General features: G+C 44.8%; 1 protein-coding gene and 1 pseudogene across 1 annotated transcript; both read right to left on the reverse strand.

Annotated features, from left to right (window-relative positions):
• Positions 1–219: 219 nt before the first annotated feature.
• LOC124689596 lies at positions 220–4597 on the reverse strand (annotated as a pseudogene).
• A 796-nt stretch (positions 4598–5393) lies between these two features.
• Positions 5394–8107, reverse strand: LOC124689597 (protein Abitram-like). The gene is made up of 7 exons (XM_047223102.1): positions 7936–8107; positions 7436–7532; positions 7000–7126; positions 6849–6919; positions 6695–6767; positions 5884–6006; positions 5394–5782 (listed from the first exon to the last, which is right to left on the reverse strand). Exons 1-6 carry the CDS (start codon positions 8105–8107, stop codon positions 5893–5895), a joined length of 654 nt encoding a protein of 217 aa, XP_047079058.1. The 3' UTR covers positions 5394–5782; positions 5884–5892.
• Positions 8108–12697: the final 4590 nt, after the last annotated feature.

Consider the following 12697-nt stretch of genomic DNA (forward strand, 5'->3'; position numbering starts at 1 on the left):
ATGGGTAACATCCAAAGAACACGACAGATACCAACATACTGGCACACACCACATCCCTCTGTCTCAACTCACTCCCACTACTGAATCAAAATAGCCCATCAACTCGACCTTTACTCTAAAAGAGCAGCGCCTAGGAAGAAAACCAACGCATTCTCAAATCTCAAATCTTTCAGAAATCCAAGCCACCTTTCTTCTTCTTCAGGCCGAGAGGTGGCCAGATCACTTGCTCGAGGGCTCCCCCTCGACAGCCAATGGAACAGTGCTCGCCATTGTGCGGTACTTGAGCGCGTACAACATTTCCAGGTAGCGGCGGTTCTCACGCCTCTCGAGGTTGGAGATGTACTTCCAGAAGCCATAGACACCGGTGAGGGTCATCAGCCTCTCAGAGTAAAGCTTCCAGGTGTATCTGAATAACATGGGTCAAATGACAGTGTTTAGTTAGTTGCAGCAAAACGGTAAAATTCAGAAATAGAAACCAGTGACTAAAATAAGTTGCATACTTCTCCTCAATACGCTGAAGCCCTCCCAGTGAGATCTTGGTCCAGTGGCTGTGGTCTCGCTGGCACTTCTCAAAGAACTCAACGAGCAGAGCCGAGGCCTTGTCACCCTGGTAAGGATCAATGTGGTAGCCGGAGACACCGTTCACGATGATCTCAGCTGGACCACCATATGCAGTTGCAAATGCTGGAAGACCACAGGTCATGGCCTCGATGACAGTTAGCCCAAAAGCCTCATAGAATGCAGGCTACACAGAAAGGAAGCATATGAGAATAGAGATTTTTTACAAGGCAAATGATTCTGTTTATGCAACATGCAGGTACCTGCACAAAAGCACCCTTGGTGTCGCAGATGCAGCGATAGAGCTCAGCATTACGGACACGGTTCATCTGAGCAGAGATCCAGCGGATATGGCCATTCAGGTTGTACTACTCAATAAGGTCAAACATCCTTTTGAACTCAGCCTGCTCCTCCTTGTCCTTTGATGGGTTGCCATGGTCACCACAAACAACCACAAGGTTAACAAGCTCCTGCAAGCGAGGGTTCCGGCCATACAGCTCAACCATACCAGTCAAGTTCTTGACACGGTCCAGACGAGCCATCGATAAGATGATTGGCTTGTTCCTGTCCTTCAGAACAAACCTGCACAATGTAATCTAGTCAGATTAACAGCAATGCAGGCAACCCACGAATGCAGAACAAGCAAGTAAGAAACAATTCTCCACTTCTTACTTGTGTTCATCGTTGTCGACATCACCGTAGAGAAGCTCCTCGATCTCTCGGGTGGAGTGAGGTGAGCCTCCTTTGTGACTCTGAGTATGGGAAGTAGATGGACATGTCCGCACCAGGCGAAACTATGTTAAACTTGGGGTCAAAAACATCGATACCGTGGACAACACGGTACATTCCAGGCATCGTGAATGCCATGTGAGACTCGTACTGACCAACAGTGTCCTTGCTGAAAAGGAAGAATTTCCATTAGATCATGAAAAGATAAATACATTTCACAACAACACTGAAATGAATATGAACAACAAAAGTTTAGTTGTACGAAATATTACTTTCCAAGCAATCTCTTGAAAGGTACTTGTGATGATGAAGTCCGCGTGGTTCATTGCAATCAAGTCGGTGGTGAACTGGCATGAGAAGTGGTAGTGATCCTCAAACTTCTTCCAAGTACAGGTCAGAGTTGGGGTACTTGGTTTTCTCAAGCGCATGGGCAATGGTACACTGCATACCAACGAACGGCCAAGGTAACATCAGAAAAATGATCAATATATATGAGCTAAATATATTCCCAACAGAAAACTAAACATAATTCATACATGAGTAACGCCCATCTTGTGTGCAAGCAAACATGCAACAAGGTTTCCATCACTGTAATTTCCGATGAACGAGTCGTGGTTGGCCTGGAGCTCTCCAGAAATCTTGTGCGCCACATCCTGCAGAAACGGGGAAAGAGTCAATAAGATATTTGTGTTAACAAAATGAGTACCGAAAAAGGTATGATGTTGAGGTTATGTATCTACATCAGTGAAAGTCTTCAGGTATGGCCAGACTTCAAAACGTGAGATCCATTTGCGAACAATTCCATTTTCAGTCTGAATGGCACACAAAGGATGTGGGTGTGCTCAGTACCGAGGACCTTCTCAAGACGCTGACCGCAGGTCGTGCCAGTTGCATCAGGGAGAAGCCTGGTAAGCTGTGCAGGGACAGAAAAGAAAAGGTCGAGTTTCATAACAAAATAGCTGAACATTTTTATTTATCATGAGATATCAGACTTACAATAAGGATCCGTGGTGTGATATCGAGTCCTTGCTTGATCCTCAAAAGCATCTCATTCTCCATAGCACGGACTTGATCCAAAATGTAGACCACCTTTGGGGAATCATAGCACAAAGATTAATGAGAACAAGTCTAGTCAAATGAACATCTATTCATGCCAAAACTATGAAGGATTTTACCTGCCCTCCGGTGTCAGGGTACCCCAATACATTAGCTTGTGCAAAGTAACCATGTGGAGAGAGGATGACAACATTGAACACCATTGGGATTGTACCAAGGAACTTCTCAAGTGTGGACGGGTCAGGTGCCTCAAGAAGGTCGAGGAGTAGGTGAAGGGTCTCTTGCGCACGTTTGGCACAGATCACCCCAACCCTTTTCCAAACCAAGTTCTTGGAACCTGTATTTGTTCAATCAAAAGAACAGTCGGTAATATTAGTGCTTCCTAGTCGAGAACAGACAACAATGACATAAAAATGATCATGAAGTACCTGTGGTGACAGTCCGAGTACGGGTTGTCCGCTGGAAGACCAGACAGATGCTCCTCGGCCTTCCTCAGAGCTCCCTGGAGAGCACTTAGACTGCGGACTCTGTCGTTCATCATCATAGGCTGGAGGAAGAATACAAGTTTAAATACATATTCATTCTTCCACCAAATGCAAAGTTTAAATAAACATCAAAGATACAAATGAAAGATTAGGTTACCATGCCCTTGTAGTTGTGCGCACGGAGGAAGTTGAGCAAAGGGTACATGCTCTCCTTGTCATGGAAGAGCTTTGATGACAGGTGCCTATTGAGGAACTGCAGACCGTTGCCAATTGACTTCGACAGGGAAGGACGAGGGAATGAGGCATTGAATGGCTCAAAGTCCAGCTCAAGCACAAAATCTTTGTTACTGCCGAAATATAAAAGAATTACGCAATGTTATCCAATATCATCATAGTAAATGAACCAAATGAATAAATGATCAGTAAACTATCCCAATTCTATGGTACAGTTTCTTTTTACCTTCCTTCGACAAGCTGTTCCTTGAACTGCAAGTACTCAGGGACACTCGACTCCTCAACAGCGAGCTCGCTCACATTGACCCTCACATACTCCCAGACACCAGGCCTAGGATGGATGGCAAGTGCAACCCATGGGGAAATGACTATTGCCTCCTGTATGATATAAAACAGTGCAACTGATTCCAACAAGAAATAAAGTGAAAAATGGATACTGAAATCCAATGAGAGGCCAGATGCAAACCTGCGCTGCCCTCAGTACATCCTCAAAGGCGCCATCCTTGAGCTTCTCGCGCTCTGCTTCAGGGATTGCAGTGTTATACTCAGCGATGATCTGGTGGGGCTGCAGCATTCCCTTTACAAGGTTGACCAGCCTGCAGAAAGAATTATCATAATTCACAACTCATAAGATCCACCGATATATTGCCAACTACCTGGAAATTGCATTTAAAAAGTAAAAACAAAAGTAGTTTTGAAGTTGCAACTGAGTTTAACAAAATTGTAACAAGCTCTTCACAACACCCTGCTGAATTAGAAACAGGCTCTGGCTATGAGATTCAGTTAGATCTTATGCTAAATAGATCCTGTTAGATGTAGGCATGGACTTTAAGAAGTTATATGTGATTCAGTTAGACCTTATGATACATAGATCCTGTCAGATCTAGGCATGGACTTAACGAAGTTATTTGAGAGTCGGTCTGATCTTATGCTACATAGATCCTGTCAGTTGTAGGTATTCTACAGACCAATTAGTACACCATATTCAGTAAGTAACTAAGTATTAGCACCTGGAGAGTATAGAATATAATCATTCTATCAAGTTGTACACATGTCTATAGCTAAAATATGTATGGGGCTTACCTACTGATGAAAAGAACATATTAATTCTGCAGCTTCAGAAATCCTGATGGGGACAAGGCAAAAAAACCGTACGAAGGTTGATACTCTGCTGATACATTAAATGCCCTTGTATATATGTCAGGCCGGAGCAACCGGAGATCAGGGCGGCGTCCTCAGGGTCGAGCAGCGGGGCATTGGCGGCGAAGCGCAGTCACGTGAGCCGGCGGCGGGTGGCACAGTTAGGGTGGGGCGACGCGTGGGCAGCGGCGGGGCGGGGCGGGGTTGTGGCGATTGAGGAAGAGAGGAAGTGGACGGGCGTGGCGATAGCGGAGATCCATGATCCATGTGGACGACCACAGGACGGGCAAGGGCTCCGGCAGGCGGATGACGCCGGAGATGCAGGCGTTGTCGAAGGTGTGGAGGCAGGCAAGGGCTCCGGCAGGCGGATGACGCCGGAGACGCCGGTGCTCCATGACGGACGGGAGAGAGGGAGTCAGAGGGGATATGGCGTGGGAGGTTGGACGAGCGCGGAGATAACGCTAGCGGCGAGGGATCTTGGACGAAGGCGCATGCGTAGGCGGAGATAGCAGAGGCGGCAGCGGTGTTGATGTTTTGGATAAGACGATAGCGGAGACGACGAAGCGACGTGAGCCATGAGACACGGCCTGCAAAGCCCACGTGGGCGAGGGGGAACGACCAAAAGGACGACCAAAGTAGAGATGGTTGCTTGTCTTAAGTGCGAGTAAGAGTAAAAGTTGATGGTACATGATTGTCCACTAAGGTGTATGTACATAAGGATTTATTCACAGTATGATATGTCTACACGATCTATTCTCGAATATTTGGCATTGATCTTTTAGTGTTTCTTTTATCTTTCACACTCGTAAAAAACACAACCATAAATTCATACCCAATTAGCCATAATGACAATGTGGTTGCAACACTGCCTTATTGAATTCCAAATGTGAGAAGTGAGAACCACTTCATTTTCATATTTTTATTTCTATGTAGCTCCTCTTGATTAGTACACCAATCGAATGTAAAATCTTGTTGTTGTTTTGATAGACCATAGATAAGTTATCACATTTCCCATGGAAGTATAGTGATGTCAGAGAATGTATATAAGAAGCAATCAATGTAAACAGAAAAGAAGAAAAAAAATAACATGCTAAAGTTGCAAACTATTGAGCCTCCAAATTCCCACACAAACTTAATGAACCTCTTTTCAATATTTGTATCAAACTAATATTCATTTCTCTCTCAAAAAAAAACACTAACATCCATTTCACAAGCATTGCCTGTGGGGAGGCGATAAAGTTGTACAGTACGGAGTCAAATGCATAAGCTTTTATGAGTTTCAAATGATTGCGAATTCAAAGCTAGCTTTGCACTTGGACAGAATATGAAGTGTTTGTGAGTATCAGTAACTAATTAAGGTACTATCAAAATAGTCTAGAAAAAGCCCACAGACTCCCTCCCTGGTAACTATATGAGGCTTCAACTGCACTTGAATATCATCGCTGGTAAAGATTCATTTATCTGGATTTGGCTCTCAAATTCCGAAGAAAATAAATGGCATCACGAGATCAGGCCAATGGTCTTGAGATCTGAGCACCAGCTCCATATTGAGAAAACAATACACAATTGGCAGTCATGCTCTGCAAGCATAAAAATGAATCAGAAGTCCAGACACACGCTCGTCCAAGGCCATTGCTGTCGCTTGTCAGGAAATCAAAAGGGTCTAAAATTGCACGAATACCTTTTGGTGTCAGCAGATTCCTCTCAAGTTCTTGTAGTCCTCGAAACTAAGAAATTTATCCTTAATTTTGAGCCAGTCAGCTGGTTTCGGCATGAAAATTGCTATGTATCCTTCTCTGTCAGCCTATAAGTGGAAAGGAAAAGGGTGCTGGTCAAACTACGGTAAACATCAATAAGCCAAGGAAGAAACTGAAAATTTTGGCAAATGTGTGGGCAAAACATTTCAGCATATCATTATGAGAGATTTGGCTGTAACATGCATGGGCTGTGGCCCCGGCAATTTGTCCTAAATTTTCTCCTTGCCTACAAAACAAATCACGTCTTTCGCCTCGTTTCAGAAAATAAAAGGAATACAGTAAACAAAGCAAACTAATGTGCACAATCAGAATGTTATATAAATAAAGGCAAACATCTCATAATCCACAGACTTTGATTCACATGCAAGGTTTCGTGCGCACTTATGGGCAAAACATGACATGCTTCAACATTAGTAATGTAATATAATATACATATATGCAAAAGTGCAAGTTTTTCCATGCTAAACCAAAATTCTCAAGTTTGAACTCTTTTTCGGTGCCAGGGAACGATACCAACATTGAGTTTAGAATAGAAATAAGTTGAACATTTCAGGTGTGCAAGGACAAGAAGTTTGCACCAGATAACTATCTTCAGTAAGAGAGAATTGGTACCAACTAAAAATATATAGGTGGTTCGATTTGTGTATGTAGGCCCGACCATTATTACAATATTGCTACAGACAAGCCACACCAATAGCAAAGCAGCCAAATCATCCTTCTCATTGAGTTACTTACAGAGGTATTAAGCAGATTGGGTTGTTTGATCAATCTGTCATTGACCTCCAAAAGTGAACCTTTCACGCAACACCTGTGAAAGTTTTACATGAACAGCACTTCAGTGTAAAAAAAATCATCGAGCATAATCAATTGGGACATATAGCGGACCAACCTCACCACAAAAGATTTATCAGCCGCGCCGACTTTACATAACACTGAATTTTCTTGCAAATGTTGTGCATTCTGTAGCAGGAAACATACATCAAATAATTCTGCTAATTAATTAATTAATCAAACGGAGAACATATGTCTCGTCCAATTACCCTTTTTCGTTTCCCAGTGACTTTTATCTCACTGCGATCTGTCTTCCCAACATTGAAGTCAACAGCAGTTATCCCCCCTTCCTCTTTCAGTGCAGCATGGGCTGGAGCTAAACCAACCACACACAACCTAAAATTTTGAGGAAAAGAAGAAACCAGAGAGAGTAAAGGTCCTGCCTGTTCACCAATGTCAATATGCGCCAAGTATAAGAATAATGATTGGCACTTGGCGACTAGAGTTGCATCAGAAATAGGTGACAGGAGAACAATGTAATATGTCAAAGATTATTATTCATGCATACGTTGAATCATCTTTGTCTACTACCTGGAAATAATCACTAGCATCAGATCCACAACTAGTGAATATGCAAAGTTCACCAAAAGACCACTTATTGCCTATAATTCTGAGAAAGCCAACACTGAAATTTTGAAAACCTACCCGTTCGGATGGCGGTAGACGTACTGATCGTGTCCTGGGTTAAGATAATCTGGCAAGAAAATGAGCAGAGATGAATTTGACGACTTGAAGTGGAGTTCTTGAAACCAGTTCAAACATGTTGGTTAAATTGGACTGTAGATTAGTTTTCTCCAATAAACTGTTAAACAGCACCAGAGTGCAAAGTGCATACACAGAGACACGAAGTATCCTGTCAAGCTCTATTTAAGAAAGAAAGAACATCACACATAAGGTGGAGAAGAATACATTCCTTGGTTAAATAACAAGGTAGCTGATAATTTCACAAACAACTGTGTCAACCATGTAACCAGTCCATGCCCAATAACAGTTCAACATACGCACAAACAGCCAGGTAATACACACTACAGAGAGACTAAAGCAAACGCCTCTTCCAGAGATCAAATGCTACCCAGAGCTCAAAATCCTCTAGTCCTAGGTTTATCATTTGGAGGAGTAGTGAAGTTAGGAGTGTTCTCTTTTACCGGCGACGAAGTAGCGCGCGAAGTTGGCCTCGACGGCTGAGGGCGGAGTCGCCGGGAGGCTCCCGGCGTCGGGCGCGATGAGGGCCCGCGTCTCCTCGTCGAACGAGGCTGCCTCCCGTGGCGCCAGATCGTTGACCGGGGTCGCGCATACCGTTGCGTCTTCTCCCTCCATTGAGCTGCTAGGTCCGCCGTCCGGCGGCCGCGGCGCGGCGGATATGGAGTCCGGTGGCGGGCGGCGGCGCGGTCTGTGCGTGCGCGCGTGGGTGGCTGCTGGAGAGGTCCAAGTGATCTGGTGGGCTTGGGTTTGTAGGTCACGCTTTCGTGTCAGCGACAGGTGGGCTGATCTGGGCCGGTCCTAAGGCATGGGCTTTGAAGCTGGACGAATTCCTTAAAAAAAAGTATTCTGCTAGTCACTTGGCGCAAAGAAAAAAGCAAAGTGGCAATGAGAAATGAGATAGAATGACAGGTGAGTTGTCTCACTTTTTTTTCCTTTTTCTAAAATTCGTTTTTCCAAAAATATTTTGAGGATCGATCGTCCAAATTACGAACCGTTTTTATTTTTTCAGATCACCGCATAGACATATTTAAAACCGAATACCATGTTAATAGTGTCGAATATAATTGACTAGTCTCTTCCATCATATCGGTCTTATGGTTGAACTGGCTAGAGCATGCAATTCCACATGGTATTAGATCTACAAGGTCTGGGTTTAAATCCTAGCCAACGCAGTATTTAAAATAAATATTTGCGGCCTCCCTAAAAAAATCCAACGGTACATGTCAAAGACCCGAGCGAGATCTAAAAAAAATCTCACCGGGACGAGAGGGGAGGTGTTAAATATAATTGACTAGTCTCTTTCATCAGATCAGATTTATGCAATTCCACAATAGATTTGAAGAACTTTTTTTACTCTAAAACTAGTATGGTTGTACTCGGGGTTTATACGTAATTGTATTTGGATTTTCACTAAGTTGTACTCATACTTCAGTATACTCTAAGGGTTTCACTAGGAGGTTACTTGTACTTCGGTTTTCTTGGTTTTTCATTGAGTTATACTCGTTATTCGGTGTACACGAATTTGTATGTAACTATACTTATGTTTTGTACATAAATGTATTTGGGTTTTCTGAGTTGTACTCCTACTTCGGTGCAATTGCATTTTTTTATATCACTGAGTTATACCCGTACTTCGTAATACTCTTTTTTTTTTTGCGGAGAAAGAGCTGATATATTAAGCCACAGATCTTACAGATAGACCCAGTACAGAAAGCAAAAATAGAATAAGGCCCTTCTGGAACTCGTCTTCGTCAACGCCAAGCGAGACGTGCCGGCGGCGCGCCGCCGCCTCACCTCCCTTCAGCCTTGGATCAGAGGTGTCCCCTAGCGGACGGGAAGTCGCCGGTCCTCGAACTCCGAAGAGCCTCCACCGCGCTCCGTCGACTTGGACGCCATGGCCACCAACATCAGCTCCTCCAAACAGAACAACTGGTCCGGAACCACCGCTACTCGGCCTTCGGCGGGGAACAACTCGCACAGCAGCTCCAAAGACCTGCCAGCGAGAGAAGGGCGAACGATCTGCGGCGAGACTCCACCGGAGCATCACCACCGAAGAGGACGACCGCCGCCCCAAAACGCCACTCCGGCCGCGCCGCCGCCTCCTCGACGCTGCCGGCTGGTGCACTGCACAACCCTACGCTATAAACGAGACGAAATCCGTGGCTCCCCCACCCTCCCGCCGCCGGGGCGGCCGACGGAGAGCGAGGGACCCGGCGGAGCTTCGACGGTGAGGTGGATCGGCCGGCGATTCACAAATCGTCTCTCTCGTTACCGTAGCGGGAGAGGATAAGGTCCAAGGTCCGTGTGTGCCTCGTACTTCGTAATACTCGGATGTATTTGTAACTACACTCGGCTATTGTGTACACAATTGTACTGCAGGGTACTTTGGATTTTAGTATACTCGGATTTTTCTTAAGGACGTATTTGTGCTCGGAGTAGAAGGTAGATGTGCAATGATTGTACTTCTTTTTAGTAGTCTTAGAACTGCCTACTAAGGAAAACCATGTGGTAGAGCTGACGATTATTAGCGATAGCGCCGATCGATTGCATATATACATGTGCTATAGCTAGCTAGGGGGATGGTCATGGATGCATGCGACGGCGCGCCGCGCAGGCTGGAAGGAACGTACTCCCTCCTGCCTATTTTATATTGCTTATAATTTTTTATGCAAGTAAGCTGTGCAAAATTTAAATAAAAATATAGATAATAATACAAAGATATACTATGACAAATGCATATAATATAAAAATACATTTCATGGCATTTCTAAAAATATGATTCTTTTGTTATCAATATAGATGATAAAACTTTACGAAGCTTGGCTTCGACCAAACCAACATTTTTTGGGCAGAAGGGAGTACGTGGCCTCTGGCACATGTCATCCAGCGGTTGGTCCAACTTCTCTTTAAGAAATTCCATCTCTAGCGAATTCAGGCCGTAGGCATACATTACATATATTCATAAACATAATAATATAAAATTGGTACACATACAAGTAACAGAACACAAGGAAGATACAAACGGTTGTGCTGCTGAAAACGGCCATCGCCACAACTACCAAGCATACACATCCTTCTTTGTCGCCGGAGAAGAAGAGCACCAACAGTTGATCCATTCGTTGACGCTGAATAAACCCTAGCCATAATGTGTTAATGAGCCACGATAGCCACCAACCCCGTAAGACTGGATCTAGCCCGATAAGGAACATCGATGGAAGGAGCCCCCGAGCCTCTTCGGCGCCGGATCTAGGGCCAACACCACCCCGCCCTTCAGGCGGCTGGATCCTCACCATTATTCGCAGACACACAATAGTCAAGACCGCCGCTCTCCAAGAACAACCCATCTCTGCCACCACGCCACGATACAACGTCAGATCGAAGTCATTCCAATAGCTTGGACTCCACAAAGCTCTCGTCGGGATCAGCAACACCTCCGCCAAGCAGGGGCATGGACTGAGAGACCATTATTCCTAAAAACACCATCAATGGCCCCACCGTTGAAGGAGGAATCTCAAAAACCATCAATCGTGCTTCAGCCGGAAGCAGGGGTCAAACTCTCTCATGCCATGAAGGATTTCCATGAACAAGCCCTCGCTCATCCTATAGCGCCGCAAAAAACTGCTGGCGTGTGTTGCAGTGTTAGAGAATTAGTCGTAGTACAACATCATATGACCCTCCAACCTCTGCCGGAGCTTCGACTTACTTCTTCCCGGCCTTGAACCTCCATGGTGCGACCTCTTCTTCTTCTCCTCGGCGCCATCAAACATTTTTTGAAGGCAAGTGATGATCACCAACTGCTCCCGAACGTCATCATCGTAGGCTGCATCGTCGTCCAAGATTTGTTGGATCATTTCCTTGTCGCTATCCATGTCTAGAGGCAAAAAAAAAAGGTTAGAAATCATCGGCAGCAATGGAGGCAACAAACAGCGACCGGTGTCGCCTACGGTCGGGTCGAGCACCTTTTGTACGCAGTGGAGGGGGGAGTGGCCGCCGCGTTCTGGCCCGATTTAGTGAACCACATGCAGCGAAAAGGGCGGCGAAGGAGTCAGGCGTCGCGGCAGATTCCAACGCAGGCGAAATATTCCGTTGGAGTGGCCGACGATTTGATCAACGGTGAAGGGGTGAGAGGCGTGGGAGGGGAGACGCGACGCGAAAGGAAGGCGGAAAGCAACGATGTGAACTGTGGTCGGTAGCAGGTAGATACCCGTGTCGCTTTTAGTTGCGTCCCTCCCTCCCATTAAATATGTCTAAATATGGATGTATTTAGATATCAAATAATATCTAGATATAATATTAGATATAATATCTAGATCTAAACATGTTTAATGGAAACGGAGAAAGTACTATACTTTCGATCTTAGTATAATACTCGAATTTTAGGGATGTATTTGTGCCTCGGAGTAGATGGGCTGATGTGCAATGACGCACTTCTTTTTAGTAAATGAAAGCGAACTATGTGTACTAGGAAAAACCATGTGGTGCTGACGGTGATTAGCGATAACGCTGATCGGTTGCATACATGTGCTAGAGCAAGCTAGGAGGGATGGATGCATGCGGCGCGTCGCGCAGGCTGGCAGGACCGACGTGGTCTCTGCCACGCGATCATCCAGCGGCCGGTCCAACTTCTCTTTAAGTTCCATCTCTAGCTAGATGTTTGGGTAATTAGGGTATCAACGGATCAACGCAAATAGACGAAAAGTGTCTGTTTGCGTTTGCGTGGATGAAAAACGCGCTCTAGCTAGATGCAAATTAAGGTGTAATACGTTTTAGTGTGAGGCGACGTTCCCATCGACTGCGAGATTCATGTGGTGACTTCATCAATCTCAAAACCCGCCGGATCAAGTTTTTTTGACACAGTCTCTCGAAGATGTTCATAGAAGTAGGGTGTGCGTGTGTGCGTTCATAGGGGTGAGTGTGTGCACGTTTTTGTAAGCATCTACGTTTGTACCGCGTTTCAAAAAAAATAGTGGTACCCGAAGATGGAGCCTTCTCTACCGAATTCGGGTTATCCTTCACTAGAAGTAGAACTAGATTCATTGGTTCCATCCATGTTGTTCCTTTTTGAGGGATTTCATCCATAATTTTTTAATATTTTCTTCGATTTCTAAAATTGATTAAAAATTAGTACAAAAGTTGTACTAAATTTGTGTTAATTAAAACGAATCGGAGGGAGTATAACTATTCCTCTAGCTAGCTAGCAACCAG

The sequence above is a fragment of the Lolium rigidum genome, chromosome 2 (assembly GCF_022539505.1).
Source record: "Lolium rigidum isolate FL_2022 chromosome 2, APGP_CSIRO_Lrig_0.1, whole genome shotgun sequence".
NCBI classification, from domain to species: Eukaryota; Viridiplantae; Streptophyta; class Magnoliopsida; order Poales; family Poaceae; genus Lolium; species Lolium rigidum.